Source organism: Dasypus novemcinctus, chromosome 8, assembly GCF_030445035.2.
Source record: "Dasypus novemcinctus isolate mDasNov1 chromosome 8, mDasNov1.1.hap2, whole genome shotgun sequence".
NCBI classification, from domain to species: domain Eukaryota; kingdom Metazoa; phylum Chordata; class Mammalia; order Cingulata; family Dasypodidae; genus Dasypus; species Dasypus novemcinctus.
Window position 1 is genome coordinate 31,312,460 of NC_080680.1, and position 23,928 is coordinate 31,336,387.

The 23,928-nt window shown below is 44.8% G+C and overlaps 1 protein-coding gene and 2 non-coding genes across 3 annotated transcripts in view; 1 reads left to right on the top strand and 2 right to left on the bottom strand.

The window, feature by feature from the left end:
• Positions 1-2,204: 2,204 nt before the first annotated feature.
• The window catches only part of LOC101412058 (guanine nucleotide-binding protein subunit alpha-14), a 236,972-nt gene continuing 215,248 nt past the window's right edge, over positions 2,205-23,928 (top strand). Inside the window, exon 1 of the mRNA XM_004477521.5 lies at positions 2,205-3,347. Within this exon, the coding sequence (XP_004477578.1) occupies positions 3,224-3,347 (124 nt within the window). The 5' untranslated portion in view covers positions 2,205-3,223. The remainder of the gene's footprint in view (positions 3,348-23,928) is intronic.
• On the bottom strand, positions 15,431-15,551 carry LOC111760261 (small nucleolar RNA SNORA25). Its single transcript, XR_002794007.1, has one exon. It is a non-coding gene; the product is annotated as a small nucleolar RNA SNORA25 (small nucleolar RNA).
• Positions 16,356-16,480, bottom strand: LOC111760262 (small nucleolar RNA SNORA32). Its single transcript, XR_002794008.1, has one exon. It is a non-coding gene; the product is annotated as a small nucleolar RNA SNORA32 (small nucleolar RNA).

Sequence of the window (23,928 nt, forward strand, 5' to 3'; positions counted from 1 at the left end):
GGCAACTTTACATGAGTTGCTGTGAAGAATTTTATGTCAGAGAATTAAAATAACCAAAAACTGATGTGTCAATGAGACTTACCTTTTTGTACATCTCCTGTCAGCATTTTAAAAATGCCTGTGCACTTCCATAATAAAATTTGGATCACATTGTTTATACTTTTACATACATATATATATATATATTTAAGATTTTTATTTATTTATTTCTCTTCCCTTCCTCCCCAACCCTGCTGTCTGTTCTCTGTCCGCCTCTGCTATCGCCAGCGGCACGGGAATCTGTGCTTCTCCTTGTTTGTCATCTTGTGTCAGCTCTCCGTGTGTGTGGCACCACTCCTGGGCAGGCTGCACCCTCTTTCATGCTGGGCAGCTCTCCCCACAGGGCGCACTCCCTGCGCATGGGGCTCCCCTATGTGGGGGACACCCCTGCATGGCAGGGCACTCCCCGCGCGCATCAGCACCGTGCACGGGCCAGCTCCACATGGGTCAAGGAGGCCTGGGGTTTGAACTCCGGACCTCCCATGTGGTAGACAGACCCCCCTAACCACTGGGCCAAGTCCACCGCCTATACTTTTATATATTGCCTTTCTTCTTCACTGTATTTTGAGCATTTCCCCATATCTTTGTTATACACATTTGTTACTTATATTTTCACATATTTAAAGGTACATAATTCTTCATTATATGGATGTGGCATACTTTACTTAACCTATGCTGCTTTTTTGTTTTTGTTTTTTACAAATTTATTTATTTATTTCTCTCCCCTCCTCCCCCTCCCCCCCTTTGCACATAAATCATGTGGCTTCTCTCTGATTATTTCTTAAGGGGAAAAGGGATTACTGATTTGGTTGAAGGGGATGGACCTGTTTAAAGTTCCTGACACATAATGCCAAGTTGACCAGCTCAGAAAAGTTGCACAGATTTGCTTTCCCATAAGCAATATATGTTTTTCATCTTTTTGAAATCCTAGCAACTTTAGGTCCAGCAGGTCAGTTATTCTAGTTAATTTGAAGATCAAATTTGCCCTAATCTTAACCATTGAAAAATGCTAATAACATGGTACAACCATTAGTCTGAAAAGCCAGAAGGTCTTGTTCTCAAATTGTAAATTAATGTGTAAGAGCTCACAGAAAAAACCTGACTAAATGGCCAGGGCCAGGTATCCAATTAGAAATATCCAAGAGACTTCCTGTAGGGGTCACTGTAATTATCAATTTATGCGGGCAAGGAAACTGAAATAGTCACCCCTTTAAAGATGCATGCACAGTCATTTTTCTTTTATTGAAGTATGTCACTCATACATAAACATACATAAACAGTAAGTTTATAATAATAGTTGTAAACTTATAAAACAAACATATATAACATCGTACAGGACTCTCGTAACTCACCCTACCACCAATAACTTGCATTGTTGTTAAACCTTTTTAACTAATGATTAAAGAGCATTGTCAAAATATTACTACTAACCAAAGTATTTTTCCCCCAACCATTTCATCTACATTCCTTAAACTGTAAAACAAATAATAAAGCTTTGCAACCAGATAGCATCACAATGCCAAGTTCTCTATAAATTACACTTGCAGCTCTTGCACTCAACATGTTCCTCAGTTAGAACTGGTTAAAAGCTATGCACTCATGCCTGCTCTGATTAGAGGAAATATTAGCTAATTGCCTAACACCATGAAGTGTTTACCCTGCATATGCTGACTTGAAGAGAAGGAAAAGAACATTCATTTCTGAGGACAGAATTCCATATCTCCACCTCTGCTTCTGTGCTTTTCCCAGGTCCACCCCTTGAGCTCTGCCTCAAAATCTGCATGGAAGATAAAATCAAATGCTGTAAGATGCCTTCTATAGTGCCTTTGAGTTCAATTCATTTTTAAAATTTTATCTTTAATTTTTTTAAATTTAAATTTACTTTTGAAAAATTTTTATTAATGCAGCCCAAACACGACGCCCTTCTTCCAGGTGCCAAGTGGCTGGTGCGGACACAGCTTTGCTGGACGCTGGCAGGCCTCGGACTGGGGCAGGAACCTCCAGAGTCTGCTAGGAACGCGTCAGCCCTTTCTGCAAAGCTGGAGTCCTTCTCCTCATAAAATGCAAAATAGCCGGCCGTTTTCCTTCCCACCCCCAGTCCCCTCGTCCGGTCGAATCGGAAGGGGCCAGGGAGGATATTTACTCTCCGCTCTTGCACTTCTCTTATTTAACCGAACCCAGCCCTGGCGCGACTTCCAGGCAGGCTGCCGAGCTGATCAAGGGCTCTTGGCCAAGCCTGAGCTGGGCTGGGGCGTCCGGGAAACGGACAGAGCCAGGCTAGGAAGCAGGGGTGTGCGGTGGTGAGGCTGGTGGACGAGCCTCAGCCTCTCCACCCCCGCGCTTTGACTCCCGCAGCCCGCCGGCCGCCCCTGCACTGCTCCTCCAGCCTGCCGCCGCCGCCGCCGCTCCCACAGAGGTGGCGAAACTCGTCCACCTGTCGGAACCCGGATCTGGGCAGCCAGAAGGGCCTGGCAGCCAGCGCGCGCCGGTGACCGCAGCCTGGGCAGGCGGCCCTCCCCGCGCCGAGACGCCACCGCCTGGACACCAGAGGCCCCCAGCTCCACGCGCGGCCCCCCGCTCCTTCCTCCTCAGCCCCCGGTGCTATCGGCTTGGGGTATCCCGAAGGTCCACTCGGGGAGTCGCCAGGGCTGCAGGTCCAAGACACTCCGCCTCCTCCTACCACTGGAAGCCACCAGCGCCGGCAGGAACCTTCCCACGAGGTCTTAGTCTGCAGTCACCGCTGAGGTTTTCGGAACTTTGCAGGCAAGGTCGAGCCAGGCCTTTTGTCCCCAGCCAACGCCGCGCCAGCCGCCTTCCCCCGACCTCCAGGTCTTGGGAGATCCCGACGCTCCAACTTTTTACGAGCGATCTGCGCCTGCTGCCTGGGGGTCCGGCTCCGGAGCAGGGGCGCGCACGACCCTCCCGAGAGCGGGCAGCCCTCCTCCTCCCCGCGAGGGAGTGTGAGGCTGGGTGAGCCGGGACCGGAGGGGGCCAGCCTTGAGATCCGTCCCCGCCTCAGAGGAGGGACTGAGTCTGGGAGGTCCAGATTTCTTAGGCCGAAACTCAAGTCACTGTTCTTCTTTTCTCTCCAAACCCGAGCGCGTTGCGGAGCGGCCGGGCGAGCGGCCGAGAGGAGGGTCCCCGCGCTCCGGGCCGCGTCGCTCGGTCCCTCGCTGGGCGCGCCATGGCCGGCTGCTGCTGCCTGTCGGCGGAGGAGAAGGAGTCGCAGCGCATCAGCGCCGAGATCGAGCGGCAGCTTCGCCGCGACAAGAAGGACGCGCGCCGCGAGCTCAAGCTGCTGCTGCTGGGTGAGTGGCTGCGTCTCCCCGACCCCTGCGCCCGGGGCGCTTCCCTCCCGGGCGCTTCCCGCACCAGGTCGCTGGCAGCGCCGGGAGCCCAGCGGGGCGCAGCGCCGCGTCCTCCTCCCACCGAGGCTCGCGGATGCCGGCTACTGGGGGCTTAGGCGCCTCTCTTTCACCCCCGTCGAGCGATCCTCGAACGCCCCCATTTCCCGACCCCAGACAGGGGTCGTAACACTGGAGCCCGCGTGCGCTTTCTCATCTGCTCGGGGTTGTCTTTCTCCCTGAAGTTTCATCTACCGCCCCCTCCCCCAGCACACACAGCCCCTGCGGAACCCCAGTTTGGACTTTGGGGTTCTGCAGAGGCTCCGTGGGGGCTGCCTGATGCACGTCTTGGGTTCAGCTCTAGCGCTGGCCCCCACGCTCCGAGTTCTAAATGCAGTGGCGCTCACCAAGCACTGACCACGTGCCGGAGGTTGCTGCGTTCTTAGGGGCATCGCCGCCCTGCGAGGCGCGTAGGTCGCATCCCCGTTTTACAGAATTAGAAACGGAGGCCTGGAGAACTGACGAGTTCCCTGACTGAGAAAAGGCAGAGCAGGTACCAGCTCAGTCGTGGGGTGAAGCCCAGGCCTTTAGCCGCTCCCCTGACTCTGTGACCTCCGACCCCGCGTCCCTGGCTTCCTTTCGGCGATCTCCTCTTTGCCGCAGAACCAAATCTCCCCTGGCCGGCTTGTCTCACCGCGCGCTGGTGCTCGGGATCAGAGCCTCTGCCCCAGCTGTGTCTGCTAGCTCCTAGGCTGTCCTGGGGATCGCTGCAGAGATCTAGGTAGGAGGCCCACTTTCAAAACCAGTGAGAAAACGGTTTAAGGTTTGCCCAACTTATGCCAGAAATCTAGGATCCCTCCTCCTCTGACTCCAGCGCTCTTTTCTTGTTCAATCCACTTCCCGTTTGAGGAATATTTATCTTTTTCTTCTTTCAGAACTGGAAACAAGGGTATCCGCTGTCAAAATCTTTCTAGATTGCTGGAATATTTCAACTTTTTTTTTCCTCCTTTCCAATCAAGAATCTTCTCTTAAACTGTTTGCTCATCTTTACTATAACGAGTCACCCTCACGGAAACCTTCAAGGAAAGAACCGTTGATCTTTTTAGGATAAAATAGAGAAGGCGTTTGCCTTCATACTTGGACACTTATTTCCCCTGAGTTTATAGAGCCGGGGTCTAGCCCTCCGCAGGCTGTGAGTCTGCAGGTCCAAGGGGCTGCCCTCCCAGAGTCCATGCCCCCTTCTTCTAGATGACCCTGAAATTCCCTGGTCAAACTTCCCTGCGTCCAGGGCCTGTGCTAGTGGGCAGGACAGGCTCCATCCCAGAGGGGTGCCTGAAGGAGCAACTGCTTGCTGGTTTCGTGGAGGACCTTGGAAATGTGGGCTAGGGGTCCACACTTGTGCCCATGAGGCCCCGTGGTAAGGGGCCTGCTCTTCTATGCCTGGCACAGAACACCCAGGTCTGGGAATTGTAGATTTACTTGGCCTTCCAGGTTGTTCTACTGGTCCATTTGTCAAGGGATGTTTATTTGACAGTTTGCTACCTTGATTAATACTTGAAAGTAATTACACCAGCCTTCATTTGTACAGTTGTCCCCAGTCCCACAAATGATAGGGGTGGGCCTGGCTTTAGTTGCATTCTTTTCCAGGACAGTCTGAACCTTATTTCATTTGGAAATACTTGGATTTGTGTCAGTGTAGGAAGTACAGTGTCTGAAAGCTATAATAGGAGCTTGACAAATGCTGCCTCTTTGTACAAAAGCAGTGAGCTGAGCCATACAGTACTGGTAATAAGCCTATTTGTCTGAAGGAAAATGTTTACAATTATGTTCAAGCTAGGGGAGGGATGTTCATAGGTAAATTGTTTGTCGGGAAAGTCATATTTAATCCAGGTGACTCGAGTGTCTCTCTATTTCCCCCAGCCCTTGCTCTAACTCTCTTTCTGCCTCCTTGGGGCACTGCTGACCTCTGCCTCCATCACACCCACCACTGACTGACATCCATCATCTCAGTGATCACTTTCCTTCTGAACACAGTTTCCAGAACCCCAAGAATGACATTAAAACCTCCAGTTTCTTCCAGTCCCCAAGGGAGTGGGACACATTTCTATTTCTTCTCAAGATAAAGGAAGAGGCAATGACACAGACAAGAACCAGGAATCAGGGAAAGTGTATGTTGCTTTGTCTGAAGTCATGCGATTTGAGTGACAGATTCATCTGACTCTGTAGGATAAGGACTAGATGACCCACCGCTTAGTTGCCTCATTTCAGATGAAAACACTATTTTGCAAATGGGAGGTTGGGCTCCTAAGTGGATCGTGAAATGGCGGCCAAAGCCACTAACTATCACAATGAAACGTGCTTTTGCAACAAAATGAGTTGAAGATGTTTCTGAAGTGTATTTCTTTTTAAAGAAGCTTTAGATTACATAAATATTGCATCAAAAATATAGAGGATTCCTATTCCCCTTTCCATACTTTCCCACATTAACAACTTCTTTCATTAGTGTAGTACATTTGCTTCAATTGATGAACACATATTGAAGCATTGCTACTAATCATGGACTGTAGTTTACATTATAATTTACACTTTGTTCTGTCCAATTTTATAGGTTTTGACAAAATGTAAAATAGCCTGTATCCATCATTGCAATGTGTAGAACAATTCCAGTGTCTCCAAAATGCCCCCCTGTTGTTGCACCTATTCTTCCCTTTCCCTCTCCCTCCCCTCAGAACCTCTGGTGGCACTGCCTTTATATCAGTGATACAAGTTCTTCCATTGCTAGGATAATCATAAGTCTACTTTAGTCCATAGTTGCTTTCCACCCTTATGTTTGTTCATTCCTCAATCTTAAGGATTTTGGAATGGTGATGCCCACCCTGTCTCTGATTGACAGAGGGCTTAAATCCCATAGGGCAGATATGCAGATGGAACTGTATTCCTTGCAGCTGCAGATATTCTCTGCTTCTTGGAATGGGCATTTTCCATCATCATCCTTTTGTTAGTTGTCCTGGGTGAGTCTGATGAGAGGGTGCGTAGTTGTTGCAACTCTCTGCTGAGATTCAGGGCTCAACCAGCAAATGAATAGACTGAAAATTTAAGTCTCTAGGACGTATTTAACAAGTATAGTACTAATAATAGGTTCAAATAAAAGGGGCAGAAGAGCCATGTGTAGGGAAATTATAAATGAGTCTATCTCTGTTACATTGGGGAGCATATATTCCAATATAAGGCCCATTGACAGATTCTTGAGATCATTTGCCCTGCCTGTAGTGTCTAGATGTCCCTAGAGCCCTCAGGTACCCTGCTGTTTGAGGCACTATTTACTGTGGCAGTCTATGAGAACCTGTGGAGACATGTGTAAGTGTAACCTCTGGAATGACCTCCCGACTCATTTTGAAATTTCTTAGCCATGAGAACTCATTTGTATTTAATATTTCCTGCTTTGGTCAGGGCTTTTTCCAGATTCATCACTAGTCGGTGCTTGGTAATAATTCCCTGGTGCCAGGGAGGCTTATCCCCAGGAGTCATGTCCCATTCTGGGGGGAAGGTAGTATGTTTATGTGCTGAGTTTGGCTTAGAGAGAGTTCACATTTAAGCACCAAAGAGGCTTTCAGGAGGTAACCCTTAGGCAATATATAATACTAGGCTAAGTTTCAATTTCACTAGAAAAGGTTCATAGTACAACCATCAATATCAAGGTCCTGGAGTAATGGTCTGTGCTCCTTTGCTAGGCACTGCCCGTGCACTCAGGGGATTCTTGCTGCTCTATTAGAGAATGTGGCAGGACTTCGCAGGATGGAAATTCAGTATTCTTTTCGTTATTGTGTGGGACTCCACCCACTGAGATAATTACCACTTGAATATATTCATATACCATAGAGGCATGTTCCAGATGTACCCCTCCCCACACATCCCCCTGTCACTGACACCCCATACCAATGATCCTCCCCTGCCACATCTGTGACCCTTCTGAAGTGTATTTGATGAAGTAGGATCCTGTTTGTACTTAGTAATAGTGTGCATCAGTGTCCAGTGGAAAAAGATAAAAGCTGTTGTCTGGTTAGAGCCAGTAATTGCGAGATGCCAGCATGATGCCTTCTCATCTGAAGGACATGAGGAAAAATAAAGGAGAGGATTAAAATGAGTGGAGTGGAACTCATTATCAATTTTTTTGGATAAAAGCAGAACACATAGGACCTCTGATAAGAGCACTGATGGGTATTGTTCAGTGTAGGGAGAAAGTGTATGGATAGTAGAAATTAAATGGGGGGAATGTGATCTCTTATTGATTTTAGGACTAATTGAGGCTTTGTGAAGTGTGACTTGTTAATCAGGTGATGTCCAGCAGCATTGATGGCTTAATTAGGGGTGAAAACCTCACATGGGAACTCTCTGGAAGGAATGTTTATTGGGAAATTGATATTTAACTAACATTGGTGTGGGGGTGAAAATGCAGAGTCTCTAGATCAGACTGCCTGGGTTCAAACTCTGGCTTTACCCTTTTCTAGCTCTTGACTGACTTCCCTGGGCTTCCTTTGGCAGTAAGTGCTCAATAAGTACCAGCAATCCTCGCTCCATTATGGAGTATCTTCAGCTACCAGGAAGGGGTCGTTGTCTACCTTAGTTGATCAGCGCTGTTGGAGGTTGCATGGCAGTTTGCCCAAATTGCCTGGGTTGTGCTTTAACAGAAATATTTTGCTTTGTGTTTCCCTTACTGTTTTCTGAGCCATAAGCTGATTTTAAAGACTCTCTTTATACTTACAAGAAGGAGTTGAAAATCTGGGTCCCAAAAGGATTTATTGCATTGGTTGTAACAAAATTCCATTTTACAGCTAACAATCACATTCCTGGGTTGGGAGCCTACCAGAGGAGATGGTACAGATAGGGTGGGTTTCTAAGTAGAAAGTGCCAGAATTTAACTGCTTTGTGAAAAGGCAAAGGCGTGGGAATATGCCCATGTTCCCTTCTTCTTTGCTTGGTTCAACCCAACAGGCTTTTCCAAAGTGCCAGGTATTTTTTTCTCTGTCCTGGAATCATTTCCAAAGGCTGAATTGGAGGAGGCTAGTTCACAAGCATTATGAGGAACTAGAGATTCACGGTAGAACATACAAGAGTGAGGGAGGCTCTGGGAAGCCTAGGTGACAGGCGCACTCATTTGAGTAGGGACAGGGGAGGGTGCGGGTGACTGTGCACGGGCAGGAGCTTCTCGCCCGTCGGGGGACTGCAGGCGGGTGCTCTCAGGGTCTGGGCTCAATGTGAAGAACCCCTTAGGCGCAAGATTTTGTTGAGATTTTATGTTTTATCTTAACTATTTAAGTGACTACTGTGTTTGCTATAAAATGGATAGTAATATAAAAATGTTTACATTTTTTTTGCCTTAATATACTTCAGAAAGGGGGATGATGTGGCTTTATTGGTGGCTTCATGTCCATCCTGGCTGGAAGGGGGCCCCAGAGCACAATGCCTCCCACCCCCCCAATATCCATAATACTGCAGTGGCTAGAGGCCCCCACTACCTTTTAAGAAACAAATGCTTCTCCCCTTACTCCCCACCTTCTTTCTGCTTTTAAGGAAATACAAAATCTTTTGAAATAATGAATTTTTACTCTTTATACCATTACAAATGAGCTTTACTGAAGACTAATTTATGTACAGTAAAAGTCACCAGGGAAACGGACTTGGCCCAGTGGTTAGGGCGTCCGTCTACCACATGGGAGGTCCATGGTTCAAACCCCGGGCCTCCTTGACCCGTGTGGAGCTGGCCCACGAGCAGTGCTGATGCACGCAAAGAGTGCCCTACCACACAGGGGTGTCCCCCACAGAGGGGAGCCCCACACGCAAGGAGTGCGCCCCGTAAGGAGAGCCGCCCAGCGCGAAAGAAAGTGCAGCCTGCCCAGGAATGGTGCCACCCACATGGAGAGCTGACACAACAAGATGACACAACAAAATGACGCGACAAAAAGAGACACAGATTCCCGCTGACAACAACAGAAGTGGACAAAGAAACAAGACGCAGCAAATAGACACAGAGAACAGACAACTGGGGTGGGGTGGGGTGGGGGAAGGGGAGAGAAATAAATAAATAAATCTTAAAAAAAAAATTCCATAAAAAAAAAGTCACCAATTTTAATCATACAGTCTTATGTGTTTCAACCCATGAGCAGTAGTGTAACCACTGCCATAATCATGGTCTAGAACATTTCTATCACCCCTGACAGTTCTCTGTGCCCCTGGCAATCATTCTCCCTGTACCCCCAAATACTTTTGATCTTATTTTTTATTTAGAAACCATTTCAAATGTATAGGAAATTTGAAAGAGTAAGAATAGTACGAAAATACATGTATAACTGGAAACAGATGTGGCTCAAACAACTGGGCTCCCTTCTACCATATAGGAGGTTGAGGGTTCAATGCCCAGGGCCGCCTGGTGAGGGCAAGCTGGCCCACGCGGAGTGCCGGCCCACACAGGAGTACCACCCCGCAGGAGTGTTGCCCTGCATGGGAATGTCACCCAGTGTGGGAAAGTCGCCCGGTGCAGGAGTGCTGGTCAATGTGGAGAGCTGGCGCAGCAAGATGACACAACAAGAGACACAGAGGAGAGAAAATAAGAACACGCAGCAGAACAGGGAGCTGTGGTGATGCAAGAGAGTAATCACCTCTATCCCACTCTGGAAGGTCCCAGTTTTGGTTCCTGGAGCTGCCTAATGAGAATCCAAGCAGACACAGAAGAGCACACAGAGAATGGCCACAGAGAGCAGACAAGGGAGTACGGGGCAGGGGGGCGAGAAATAAATAAATCTTTAAAAAAACAAACAAAAACAAAAAACCACATGTATAACCTTTACCCAATTCACCTATTAATAACACTTTATCCTGTTTTCTTTCTCACTGGTGTGTTTCTTCAGGTTTTTTTTCAATGTTTGAGAGGAAATTTTTGTTTTTTTTAAGATTTATTTTATTTATTTTTTTTTATTTTTTATTTTTTTTAAAGATTTTATTTTTTATTTTATTTTATTTTTTTTTAGATTTTTTATTTATTTATTTAATTTCCCCCCCTCCCCTGGTTGTCTGTTCTTGGTGTCTATTTGCTGCGTCTTGTTTCTTTGTCCGCTTCTGTTGTCGTCAGCGGCATGGGAAGTGTGGGCGGCGCCATTCCTGGGCAGGCTGCTCTTTCTTTTCACGCTGGGCGGCTTTCCTCACGGGCGCACTCCTTGAGCGTGGGGCTCCCCCACGCGGGGGACACCCTTGCATGGCATGGCACTCCTTGCGCGCATCAGCGCTGCGCATGGCCAGCTCCACACGGGTCAAGGAGGCCCGGGGTTTGAACCGCGGACCTCCCATGTGGTAGACGGATGCCCTAACCACTGGGCCAAAGTCCGTTTCCCTATTTTTATTTATTTCTCATCCCTTCCCCCCTGTTGTCTGCTCTCTGTGTCCATTCACTGTGTGTTCTTCTGTGTCTGCTTGCATCTTCCAGCAGCACTGGGAAACTGCATCTCTTTTTGTTGCCTCATCTTGCTGTGTCAATTCTCCTTGTGTGTGATGCCACTCCTGGGCAGGCTGTGCCTTTTTCAGGCTGAGCAGCTCTCCTTATGGGGTGCACTACTTGTGTGTGGGGCTCCCCTACATGGGGGCGCCCCTGCGTGGCATGGCACTCATTGCGTGCATCAGCACTGTGCATGGGCCAGCTTACCACATGGATCAGGAGGCCCTGGGGATCGAACCCTGGACCCTCCATATGGTAGATGGATGCTCTATCAGTTGAGCCATGTCTGCTTCCCTTGAGAAGAAATTATATATTCATGGCTCCTAAATTCTTCAGTGTATTTTTCCCAAAAATAGGGGTAATCTTGTATATATCTACAATCCAGTTATGCAACTTCAGTGGTATACTTAACTTTGATACAGTATTTTTGTTCAATCTATTATCTACATCCCAGTTTTATCAATTAGTCCACTAATGTCTGCAGCATTTCCCCACCTCCAGGACATGGTCTGGTGTAGAGTCAGGTATCACTTAGTACTCAGGTCACTTTAGTTGCTTTTTTTTTTTTTTTAAAGATTTATTTATTATTTATTTCTCTCCCCTACCCTCCACTCCAGTTGTCTGTTCTCTGTGTCTATTTGCTGTGTCTTCTTTGTCCGCTTCTGTTGTTGTTAGCGGCATGGGAATCTGTGTTTCTTTTTGTTGTGTCATCTTGCTGCATCAGCTCTCCGTGTGTGCGGCACTATTCCTGGGCAGGCTGCACTTTCTTTCACGCTGGGCAGTTCTCCTTATGGGGTGCACTCCTTGTGTGTGGGGCTCCCCTCGCGGGGGACACCCCCGTGTGGCAGGGCATTCCTTGCACGCATCAGCACTGCACATGGGCCAGCTCCACACGGGTCAAGGAGGCCCGGGGTTTGAACCACGGAACTCCCAAGTGGTAGACGGACGCCCTAGCCACTGGGCCAAGACCGCTGCCGTCTTTAGTTTCTTTAAATCTGGAATATTTCCATTGGCTTTCATTGCTTTTGTGATGTTGAATTTTTGAAGAATATGATCCCCTTCCCCTTTTCTAATAGAACATTCCACATTTGGGGTTTGTCTGGTGATTTTCTTATGGTCAGACCCTGCATTCGCTGCTGAAACACTGGGTAGGTGATGCTGTGTCCTTCCCAGGCTGCCAGGAGACAATTTATAAGACTATGCAAATATCCTGCTCCTCATCAAAATTTGTATAACACGATGACTACAAAATGATGATTTTCTAATTCCACTACTCTCCATATTTACCAGTTTGCACTCAGCTCAAACCCCTATGTTTATATGTACATGTGTATGTATGTGTATGTATGCATGTATGTGTTATCTGTATGGACTCTTGAATTTCTAGTGGGTTTTTGTTTGTTTGTTTGGTTTTTATTTTTTCCCAAATGGCTTTAATTGCATTACTATACTTAATCATTTTAGTGCTAAAATGTACCAGATTTGTGCCATGCAATCCCAGTTAGAGCTGGCAACGTGTCACTGTGACATGCTCTATCTTTTTTTTTTTTTTTTAAGCACTTCTTTACTTTCTGGTGTAACAAGATGTTCCGGGCTCATCTTGTACCCACCCTGCCCCAGATCTGGAATTAGCCATTTTCCCAAAGGGCCTCAGTCCTTTTAGTGGAGAACTGTGCCTTTGCTTCCTTCTTTTCTTTTTTTTTTTTTAATGTGAATTTTTTTATTAGAGAAGTTGTAGGTTCACAGAAAAATCATGCAGAAAATACAGAGTTCCTATATACTGCCTCTATTATTAACGCCTTGCATTACTGTGATACCTTTGTTACAACTGATGAGAGAATGTTATTATAATTGTACTGACTGTAGTCCATATTTTAAATTAGTTTGTGTTGTACAGTCCTATGGCTTTTAAAGACTTTTTACTTTAGTAATATCCATACAACCTAAAATTTCTCCCTTTTAGCCACATTTAAATATAGAATCCAGCACTGTTATAATTTTCACAATGTTGTACTGCTATCACCATTATATACGGCCAAAACCTTTCCTCACCTCAAGCAGAAACCCTGTGCCAATTAAGCATTTATTCCCCTTCCCTATTCCCACCCCATCACCTGGTAACCTGTATTCTAGTTTCTGACTCTCTGAGTTTGCTTGTTCTAGTTGTTTCATATCAGTGAGCTCATGCAATACTTGTCCTTTTGTGTCTGGCTTATTTTATGCAGCACGATGACTTCAAGGTTCACGTGTATCAGAACTTCACTTCTTTTCAGGGATGAATAATATTCCTTTGAACACCTTTGCATTCCTGGGATAAATCCCATTTGCTCATGATATAAATTCTTTTAATGTGCTCTTGGATTTTGTTTGCTAGTATTTTGTTGAGGATTGCACTTATATTTGAAGATGCTTAAAGCTACTTTAAACAAAGATATCAAATCTACTGATTCAAATCAATATTTATTTAAGTACCTCAACAATCAAATTTCTAAGGCCAGTAGTTGGAGGGTAAAAGTTTTGAGGCTTTAGGGAATCTTAAGCTGTGAGTAGATATAAAACAGGAATTTCTGACAAGGGAGTTTGGCAAAAAACAATGTAAAAATAATTCTCAACCCTCAAAGGGCCCTTTCACTTTTTTAAAAAAAGGTTTCTAGTCTACATCACTTTTTTTTTTTTAAAGATTTATTATTTATTTATTTCTCTCCCCTTCCCCCCGCACCCCCCGTTGTCTGCTCTCTGTGTCCATTTGCTGTGTGTTCTTCTGTGACCGTGTCTATCCTTATCAGTGGCACGGGAATCTGTTTCTTTTTGTTGCGTCATCTTGTTGTGTCAGCTCTCTGTGTGGGCAGCACCATTCCTGGGCAGGCTGCACTTTCTTTCGCTCTGGGCGGCTCTCCTTCCTGGATGCACTCCTTGTGCGTGGGGCTCCCCTACGTGGGGGACACCCCTGCGTGGCAGGGCACTCCTTGCGCGCATCAGCACTGCGCATGGGCCAGCTCCACATGGGTCAAGGAGGCCCGGGGTTTGAACCGCGGACCTCCCATGTGGTAGACGGACGTCCTAACCACTGGGCCAAGTCCACTTCCCTACATCGCTTTTTATTTCCTCTTTTTCCATAATACCTGAACCAGAAGGGGAAATTTTTTATTGTAAGATTTCTTATGCACGTGGAGTTGTGGGGGAGGGAAGGAAGTAGTGAAATGGAAAAGGCAGAGAAAAGGGATGCTAGCCAATCAATGTTGCAAAGGCATTGTGCTTCTAGCGGCAGAGACTGAAGTTCAAGCAAAAAGAGGCTTCATTAGAAGGATGGGAACAAGGCCATTTCATGGAATTAAAATAACTGAATAATGAAAACTGGGAAAGAACAAGGAGCAGGGCAGTTCTGGGCCTTCAGCCACTGGTGTTTGTACATCTTCTCCAGGGCACTGACCTAGCTCCACTTCCTTCCCAGCTTCGGAACTCCCTGGGCCCACTTTCCTTATCCCCATGGGAGAATAAGTCCTGGCATGGGGGCTGGGTGTCCTCCAGATCTATCAGTTCTGGCCAGGGGAACATACATCACGACATGCTGCCAGCAGACAGTGGATGACCTGAGGTGGTGGTGCCTATGAGCCAGGCAGCCACTGCCCCTGATGCTGTGCCACAAGGAGCTAAGTGTGCCAGCAGCCACCCAGGGACTCAGAGGGTGGAAGGCTCTCCAAAAGCCTCTGCGCGAGCCCTAACTGTCATTATGAGCCCGCTTGGTCAGGTGTTGAGCTGCAGACCACTTAAGCAGGAGAATAACTTATTGGAGGGGAACCAGGAAACTCACAGAATTCGTGGGAGTTGGGGCACAGGCTCAGCAAAAGGGCAGGGTCCCAGGGAGTGTTGACACAGCGGACACTGGTTTGGACCAGGCTGCCAAGGACAAAGCCAGGGCACTCCACCACCCCAATGACTGCTGTCGCTGTGCTGTGTGCTTACCTCCATGGCAGCCCTGCAAATCATCTCTGACCAGCTCTTGCATCCTTGTGTCACTTTTCGAAATCTCAGGCCATCTGATCAGCTGAGCTCGGGCCACTGGCCTCTGCCCAACTCAGGGAGCTGGGAGAGCAGCTTGGCCCAGCGGCGAGGAGCTTATTCTCTGGAGCCAGCTTGCCTGAATTTAAAATCTTGGTTTCTCTACCGATGAGCTGTCTCCTTGCATATGCCTGAATTTTTTTCATCTGTTGAATGGGAATAGCAACCCTATGGGGTGGATACTATAATTATGAGAAAAGAATGAGTCATTATTATTAAAGTGTTTCAAACAGTGCCTGGGACATAGTGAGGGCTATTTATTTTATTTTATTTTATTTTTTTCTACAGTGTCAAAAGTATTTTTATTATGTCTAGCAAATTATAAGTTAATAAATTTTTTTATTTATGGAATTCAACATGTGATCACTCCACTGTTTAATTATCTAAGTCAACTTAATTCCTCTGAAGCTTGAAACAAGATTTATCTTCAAGATAGCCCTAGGAAAAAATTGCTTTTTCACATCACCAACGTGAAGTTTCGTCAGTGAATTGGCTATACCTTGTAGCTCTCTCAGGAAAAAAACAAAGCACTAGTGTCTGTCGTCCTGTGGAGAACCTTAATCTTTGGTCACAGCGTTAAGAGCTCCTGGTTTCAGTCCCACAAGCCCTCTTTGAAATGACCTATAAAATGTCTTTCCCATTGTCTACCTACCTCTTAAAAAGAATCCACAGCTGTTTTCAGGCAGCCCTACACTCTAACAAGAATATGAAGGTTATATCCAGGAATGGGTTCTGGAGCCAGCTTCCTTCTGTGAGCTCTACCTCATAACACGTGGTTAATAACTTAGATTATTTGGATTATCCAGGTAAAGCACATTTGCAAGCAGCCTAGTCTGTACTGTCTAGCAGGCTTTACCAGATTTCAAAGCTTTATAACATGAAAAAATGTAATAGTTCATTGATTACAGATCATATTAGAAAAATAATGTTTAGTTTCCATTTTCTATTGATCAGTGCTGATATAAGCAAGTATTGAAATAAAACAAGGGGAAGTGGACTTGGCCCAATGGATAGGGCATCCGCCTACACATGGGATGTCCTAGGTTCAAACCCCGGGTCTCCTTGACCCGTGTGGAGCTGGCCCATGTGCAGTGGTGATGTGTGCAAGGAGTGCCCTGTCACGCAGGGGTGTCCCCCGTGTAGGGGAGCTCCACTCGCAAGGAGTGTGCCCCGTAAGGAGAGCTGCCCAGTGCAAAAGCAAGTGCAGCCTCCCCAGGAATGGTGCTGCACACACAGAGAGCTGACACAACAAGATGATGCAACAAAAAGAAACACAGATTCCTGGTGCCGCTGATAAGGATAGAAGCGGTCACAGAAGAACACGCAGCAAGTGGACACAGAAAGCAGACAACGGAGGGGGGAAGGGAAGAGAAATAAATATATAAATAAAATCTAAAAAAAAAAAAAGGAAAGAACACAAGGAAACAGAATGTTCCCATTAGGCTGAATGCCAGCAAGGTAGCAAAAAGAAAGCCTAGCACAGAGTTGTTGTTTTTATGGTTAACTCCACAGCAAATCAGAAACTGCATTCTAAAAGCCTTGGTAATGATCAGCTATTTATTTTAAGTGTTAAATAAAAACCTACCAGTTTTAGACTTCTATCACAGGGAAGGGATGGGCTCCTCCCAGGGAAGGGGTGGGCTGCCTCCAACTTTTCTCAGAATTCCTTCCAAAGAAAAGTGTTCTTTGATGCTGGGCAGCCCCAAATGACAAAATCTACAACAAAAATGTGAAACATAATTTAAAGGAAGGAAAAAGTACAATCTTCTCTAAATGGATTGGTAAAGGCAACCATGAAGAAAAATGAAATAGGAGCTTTCATTCAACAGGAGCATGAAATGAAAAGGAAGCCAAAATAATCTTTAAATATTGACACGTTTAATATTGGTATAGTTTGTTTCTTGGATTTTTAAAAATTTTATTTCTCTCCCCTTACACCCCCCCCCAGTTGTCTGCTCTCTGTGTCCATTTGCTGTGTGTTCCTTTGTGACCGCTTCTATCCTTATCAGCAGCACCAGGAATCTGTGTTTCTTTTTGTTGCGTCATCTTGTGTCAGCACTCCGTGTCTGCGGCGCCATTCCTGGGCAGGCTGAACTTTCTTTTGCGCTGGGCAGCTCTCCTTATGGGGCGCACTTCTCGTACGTGGGGCTCCCCTATGCGGGGGACACCCCTGTGTGGCACGACACTCCTTGCATGCATCAGCACTGCACATGGGCCAGCTCCACACGGGTCAAGGAGGCCTGGGGTTTGAACCGCAGACCTCCCATGTGGTAGGCAAATGCCCTATTCATTGGGCCAAGTTCGCTTCCCAAGGAACAATCTTTTCTGTCCTCCATTCTCACTCTGAGTATATGGCGGATTCTTCTAGTCCCAAGGCTCAAATTCTGTTCACTGTACCACATATGGCTGGTTCTTTCTTCTGCTCAGGTTTCAGCTCAGAAGTTAGTCTCTCTGAAAGGCCTTTCCTCCTCTCCCACATGGGGTCATCCTCAGGCCACTTCTCCTGGTTGCTCAATTCCATCACTCTGTTTTCTTTCTTCATAGCATTTACCTTCATACTTGCTTGCTGCTCTGTCAGCCACCCACTAGGTCACAAGCTGTGTAGAGCAGGGCTGTGTCTGTCTTGTTGCTCTTTTATCCCTGGCACCTGAACCAAGGCCTGCACAATTTATTAATTTTGCTCACTGGTACAGCATAAGCACTAGCTGGCTGGGAACCGATGCCTGGCTAATCAGAAATGATACAGACCAGACGAATATCAAATACCAAGTTTTTTCAGTGAATAAATGTTGGCACACCCATGTTACAGATGGAAAAACCAAGGCTCAGGATTGCCCAGATTCCTCTTGTTACTCAGTTATAAAACTGGGCCAGGTACTTAATGCATTGTTCTTCATTTCAATTTTGTTGTTTTTTTCCTGAATAAACTGTTGCATATATAAAAAGAGAAAAAATAGCAATAAAAGTTCAAGTTTCCTAGAATATGGTCACAAAAGAGAAGTGCTGCCCATTCTTCCACTTTTCATTCTCAGAACTGATTGAGAACAATAACAATAAAAAATAACAATTTTAACTGTAGACTGGATATACAAATTAGAATATTTCCTAATTTAAGAAAATGAAAGAAAATTACTTACAGGCTCATTGATAGGATATGGAAACCCCTTCCATAAGTGGTTTGAATTTTGAAAAATTTCAGTTTTCCCTGAAATTTATGGGCAAGGTTAAGTTTATAGCTTTTCAGGAAAGCAAAGACCTCCAGAGTAAATGTACAAATCAATTTCAAAAGGTATCTCAAGTTCAAGTGTTAATTTGTGTGAAAAGTTAAGTCTTGGAGTTAAGGACAAAGATGACTTACTTTCTCTATTTTTTCTCCCTTACCAGATAGTACATATTTAAAATAAAACAAAACTGCTGTAGTTATGGATGTAACCATCAATTTTATGAAATCAATTTAAGTGCTGAAATTAGACTGGAAAAGAAATCTTAGTGTTTTGCCAATAGCCAACTGAGTTCTATTTCAAGAGATTTCACCATATAAAATCCTGAAAAGAGTTTCTTGTTGAAATAATTGACCTTTCATATATAAAGAAGGTTTTAAAATTTTTTAAAAAGTAGCCAAATGTTGTCGAAACTCCAATGTAGCCTATGGTTGCTCCTATGTCTCAGTGACTATGGGTGAGCCACATCCAGGCAATTAATAAGTCTAGGAAGAGTTTTATACAAGACCTTGAACTCTGGGAGGGCAGTCTGTGTCTGCTTTGCTCACCATTGAACCTGCAGTGCTGAGTAGAGCTTAGCTCAAATACTGGTAGAAAGAATATGTACGCCTCTCAATATTATAGCAGTTTCCCTTAAGTACTGGCTGAGCAGCACGAAGAGTTTCTTACAGGGGATGGTTGTCTCTGTTACATGAGGTAGTCTAGGAAGGCTCCTGAAAGGAAGACAGGCATGGGTTGGACCTAAAGAAAGAAAAATTAGGAAATACCAGAATTGATTTTTTAGATGTTGTGTATCTTGGTTAATTACCCATTTTGAATATGTACTTGCATCTGGATAAGTGGGATCAGGACATGAAAATTGAGCCTGGGGCCCAGAAATGATATGAGGTTTGGAAAATATATTCCTTGTGATTTTTTTTCAAGATTTATTTTATTTATTTCTCCCCCTCCCCCCCACCTTATTTGTTCCTCTTCCTTATTTCTTTAGAAGGCAAGGGGAACTGAACCTGGGCCCTCCGGTGTGGAAGGGAGGCGCCTAATTGCTTGAGCCACCGCCGTTCCCTGAATTTTTTGTGTCTCTCATGTTTCATCTTCTTGTGTCTCTTTTTGTGTCATCTTGTGCCACTTGCCACACCTCCCTGTTGCTTGCTATCTTGCTTGTCCTCTCTGGGAGACACGAGGAACCTCTGCTCTCTGCTTTATTGTGCTCTCATTATGTTTTTCTTCTTGTATCTCTTGTTGTGTCATCTTGTTGCATCAGCTTGCCTTGCCTGGCCTTCACGCCAGCTTGCTGTCTTCTTTAGGAGTCACCAGGAATGGAACCAGGGACCTCCCATGCGATGGGCAGGAGCTCAATCACATGAGCCACATCCACTTTCCTTCCTTGTGTGTGTTTTTTTTCCTGTCTGGTTAATCATCATTGGTGCATTGCTTTGCCATACGGAGGCCTGCGCCTTTCTCCCATCACACATGGGCCTGCACCTCACCATGCAGGTCTGGGACATGCTTTTTTCTTTTTTTTTTCAATCAGGAGGTCCTGGGGATCAAACCCAGGTCCTTCATAGGGTAAACGGGAACTCAGTTGCTTGAGTCACAGCTGCTTCTCCCTTGTGTTTTGTTAAAGACTTCTTCTAATAACTGAACAGGATAAGATTTTGATATGTAACCTGAATGCAGTTGAGAAATTTGCCAGTTGTTCTTCTTTATTGTTTTATTCTGAAATAATTTGAAAAAACCATTTCTCATCATGATCTTTCTGTAACTTTTCTGAATACGTACTATATGTGTATATAATTAGGGAATTAGACCTCACAATCTTAGAGGTTCATCTCACACTTAATTTTCTGAATAAAGAGATTGGGGAGGGAGTCAATGTGGCTCAAGCAGTTGAGTGCCTGCTTCCCACGTGGGAAGTCTTGGTTTGTCCCTGGTGCCTCCCAAAGATAAGAACAAAACAACAACCAAACAAACGAAAGGGCCAACTCAGGGGTGCCGATGTGGCTCAGTGGTTGGACACTGGCTTTCCACATGCAAGGTCCCAGGTTCAATCCCCAGTCCGGGTAACTCAAAAAAAAAAAAAAGAGAATGGGAGCTCTAAAAAGAAAAGCAGTTATTTCAAGAACTTAACCCCTCCAAAGTATAAGACCTAGTTTGGTATATTAAGATCCATACCATAATCTGTCAAATTTCATAGGAAATTGACCTCTTTTTGTGCATCTAGCAGAAATAATTGCCTTATATTGCACTAAATGGGGATGTTTGGAGTGACAAGACATAATAAGCTCCACATGGAAGGATGCTGCATTTGTTGAAATAAATATTTGTAATTGTTGTTCTCATTTAAAAATGGTGGTGTTCAGATTTTAGAATTTTGAGTTTGCATTTAAAAATTGGGGAAAAGAACCAAAACGGTGATATCCATTTCTAAATTTGCCAAGTCAGAATATTAATTTTAAACATATTCTGTTCATATTCATCTGAAAGGAATTAAAAAAGCACTTATTGCGGTTAACAACGTCTTTCTTAACATATCCAAAACTGAGCTCACTGTCTTCCCATCTTCTCATCTCCCAATCACGCATTTCCAACCTCAATAGATGGTACCACTGACTTCCCAGGTGCTCAAAACAAACCCAGCAAGTCTTCTTGATTTTTGCCTCTACTGCAGCTAACGCTAAAAGCGGAAATGATAATACTAAAACAGCACCATTGATACATCCAGTTGCCATATGAGGCACTTTAATTGAACGCTCTCAGGTAAAACCCAGGTCTGAACCCAGGCAGTTCAACTCCAGAGCCCTGGGCCATAGTCCTGCTTCCACCTCCCAGAGCCAATGTCTCATCAAAATCTACCCCCAAAGGGGGCAAATCTCTGCTGTATCTACTTCTCACTATCCTCTTTGGGGCATCACTCTCCCCCCATGTCTTGCCTGAACAGTTTTGTCCTCCACCATTCCCTAACCCCAAGTCCATTCTCCATGTTATAGTAAGTGTGCCCTTCTAAAAATGTAAATTAGATTGTTCTTTTTCTGCTTAAAACCCTTCTATTGCCCTTGGATACAAATCGAAACTCTGTGCCTGAAAGACCCTCTGTCTGTCCCCTGCCGAGCTCTCTGCCAGTATTCCCCATGGCCCCTTTGCTGCAGCCTCAGTAGGTCAAACTCTTCCTCAGGCCTCTACACATGCTGACCCACCTGCTTCCAACACTTTTTTAAAAAAGATTTATTTTTATTTATCTCCCCCTCCTCATTGTTTGTTCCGTCTGCTCTCTGTGTCTGTCTGTTGTGTGCTCATTTTCTTTTTAGGAGGCACCGGGAACCAAACCCAGGATCACCCATGTAGGGGGAAGGTGCTCAATCACTTGAGCTACCTCTGCTCCCTGCCTATTGTGTTTCTCATTGTGTTTTCCTCATTGTGTCTCTTTGTTGTATCATCTCACTGCATCAGCTCACTGTCTTGCTCATCTTCTGTTCAATTCTGGGAATTGAACCTGGGACCTCCCAAGTGGTAGGTAGACACCCAACTGCTTGAGCCACATCCACTTTCCAACACTCTTCTTATTAGTCTTTTAGCTAACCTCTATTTGCTTTCAGAATGCATCTTAAATATTCCTGCCTCCTAGAAGCCTTCACTGATTCCCCAATCCAAATTAAGTGCCCCCAGAATATTTTCCCGTGGCACCACTAACATTTCTTTTTTAAAGTAGCACTTATCCTTGTGTGAAACTTTATTTCTGATCTGTTTTTCCTGCTAGACTCTAAATTCTATGGGTGTAGAGACTTTTGTAACCAGTGAATCCTCAACATTCGTGTGGTTCAGCGTGCCTGGGTATTCAGTACATATTTGTTGAAGGAACAAATATACTGCCATTTGGAATCAGCATTATTGCGTAAGTAAATGACACTTTAACTTCAAAAAGTACAAAGGAGGGGGCTGAGGTGGTGCAAGAGATTAAGCACCTCGCTCCCACTCCAGAAGGTCCCAGTATTGGTTCTTGGTACAACCTAAAGAAAAAACAAGCAGAAACAGAAGAATGCGCAGCAAGTAGACACAGAGAACAGACAACAAGGGGGAGTGGGGGAGAAATAAATGAATAAATTTTTTTTTAAAAAATAGAAAGGGCTTATTTTTAAGGAAGGATAATGCTTTGAAAAAAAAAAACCCCTAGGTTTATGACTAACTCACTAAAAAAAATTTCACTTTTGGACTAATGGAAACTTCATTAACATTGAACAGTGGACTGATGTTCTAGAACTAATAATTTATTGGATTCATCTTATTTTATTTGGTTCTTAAACTTGCACATTTTCTTTATGAACAAATATGAGCAAGACTTTCAATATATTTTACCTTTCTGTTTTGTTTTGTTTTTCTTCCATAAAAAGCAGCATATTTGTGGCAGAGCCTGCTAGCCCTCTCCCCAGTATCTGTTCTCTCTTTCTGTAATACTGGAAGTTTTACCTGGACTCACAGTTGCCCAGCGAAAGTCTCTGTTTCCACTTGCCCTGGTGCTAGGTGTGGCCTTGTGACTAAGTTAGAGCTCATGGGATGTAAACTGAAGTGATATGGGCTGTTTCTGAGTTGTGACCTTAAAAGGAAAGCAGGCTCTCTTCCCTTTGGGGGAAGGATTCTGACTTGGTGGTGGGAGCTTGAGTGGCCATCTTTTATGATGAGACTGACATAGGGTATTGAGGTTGGAAAGGCAGTGAGATAGAAAGGACTCAGGTCCCTCCTTCCACAAAGCTGCCATATCAGTTCTACATTCTGTGTCACTGGACCCTTTTAAAATAGCAGCTGAACTGGTGTCATAGCTAATAAAATAGTACACATTCTGTTTTGCCCTTAGCTTTTTTTTTTCAGTTTTTTTAAAATTTTATTTTTTAGTTATCTTTTTAAAAAAGTTAATAGATCACACAAAATGTTACATTAAAAAACATAAGATGTTTCATATACCCCACTCCCATCATTTTTTTAATTGTATGTTTTTTGAAGATACACAGATCACAAAAAATGTTACATTAAAAAATAGAAGAGGTTCCCATATACCCCACCCCCTACCCCACTCTTCCCACATCAACAACCTCTTTCATCAGTGTGGCACATTCATTGCATTTGGTGAATACATTTTGGAGCACTGCTGCACCACATGGATAATAGTTTACATTGTAGTTTACACTCTCCCCCAGTCCATTCAGTGAGTTATGGCAGGATATATAATATCTAGCATTTGTCCCTGCAATATTATTTAGGAGAACTCCAAGTCCTGAAAATGTCCCTACATCACATCACATCTCTTCTTCCCTCTCCCTGCCCTCAGCAACTACCATGGCCACTTTCTCTACATCAATGCTCCAATTTCTTCCATTACTAGTCACAATAGTTCTATAGTAGAATATCAGTAAGTCCAGTCTAATCCATATTTTATTCCTCCATCCTGTGGACCCTGGGATGGTGATGTCCACTCCACCTCTAAATCGAGAGGGGACTTAGATTCCACTTGGATGATGGATGCAATTCTCCTGCTTGCAATCATAGGCACTTTTGGTTCCCTGGTGTAGTGGTTGACCATCTTCACCTCCCTGCTAGCTGACCTGGGTAAGTCCAATGAACCAGAGAGTATTCTTTTACTGCCACAACTTTAAAAAGAAAAACTTAGATCTCAGATTCATGAAATGAGAGAAATGAGGTCATTTCTTAATACTTGCCTATATTCTGCTTTGGGCATCCTGTATTTGAACACATCTTATCAGTCTGATATTATTTACATGTGTTCCTTCCC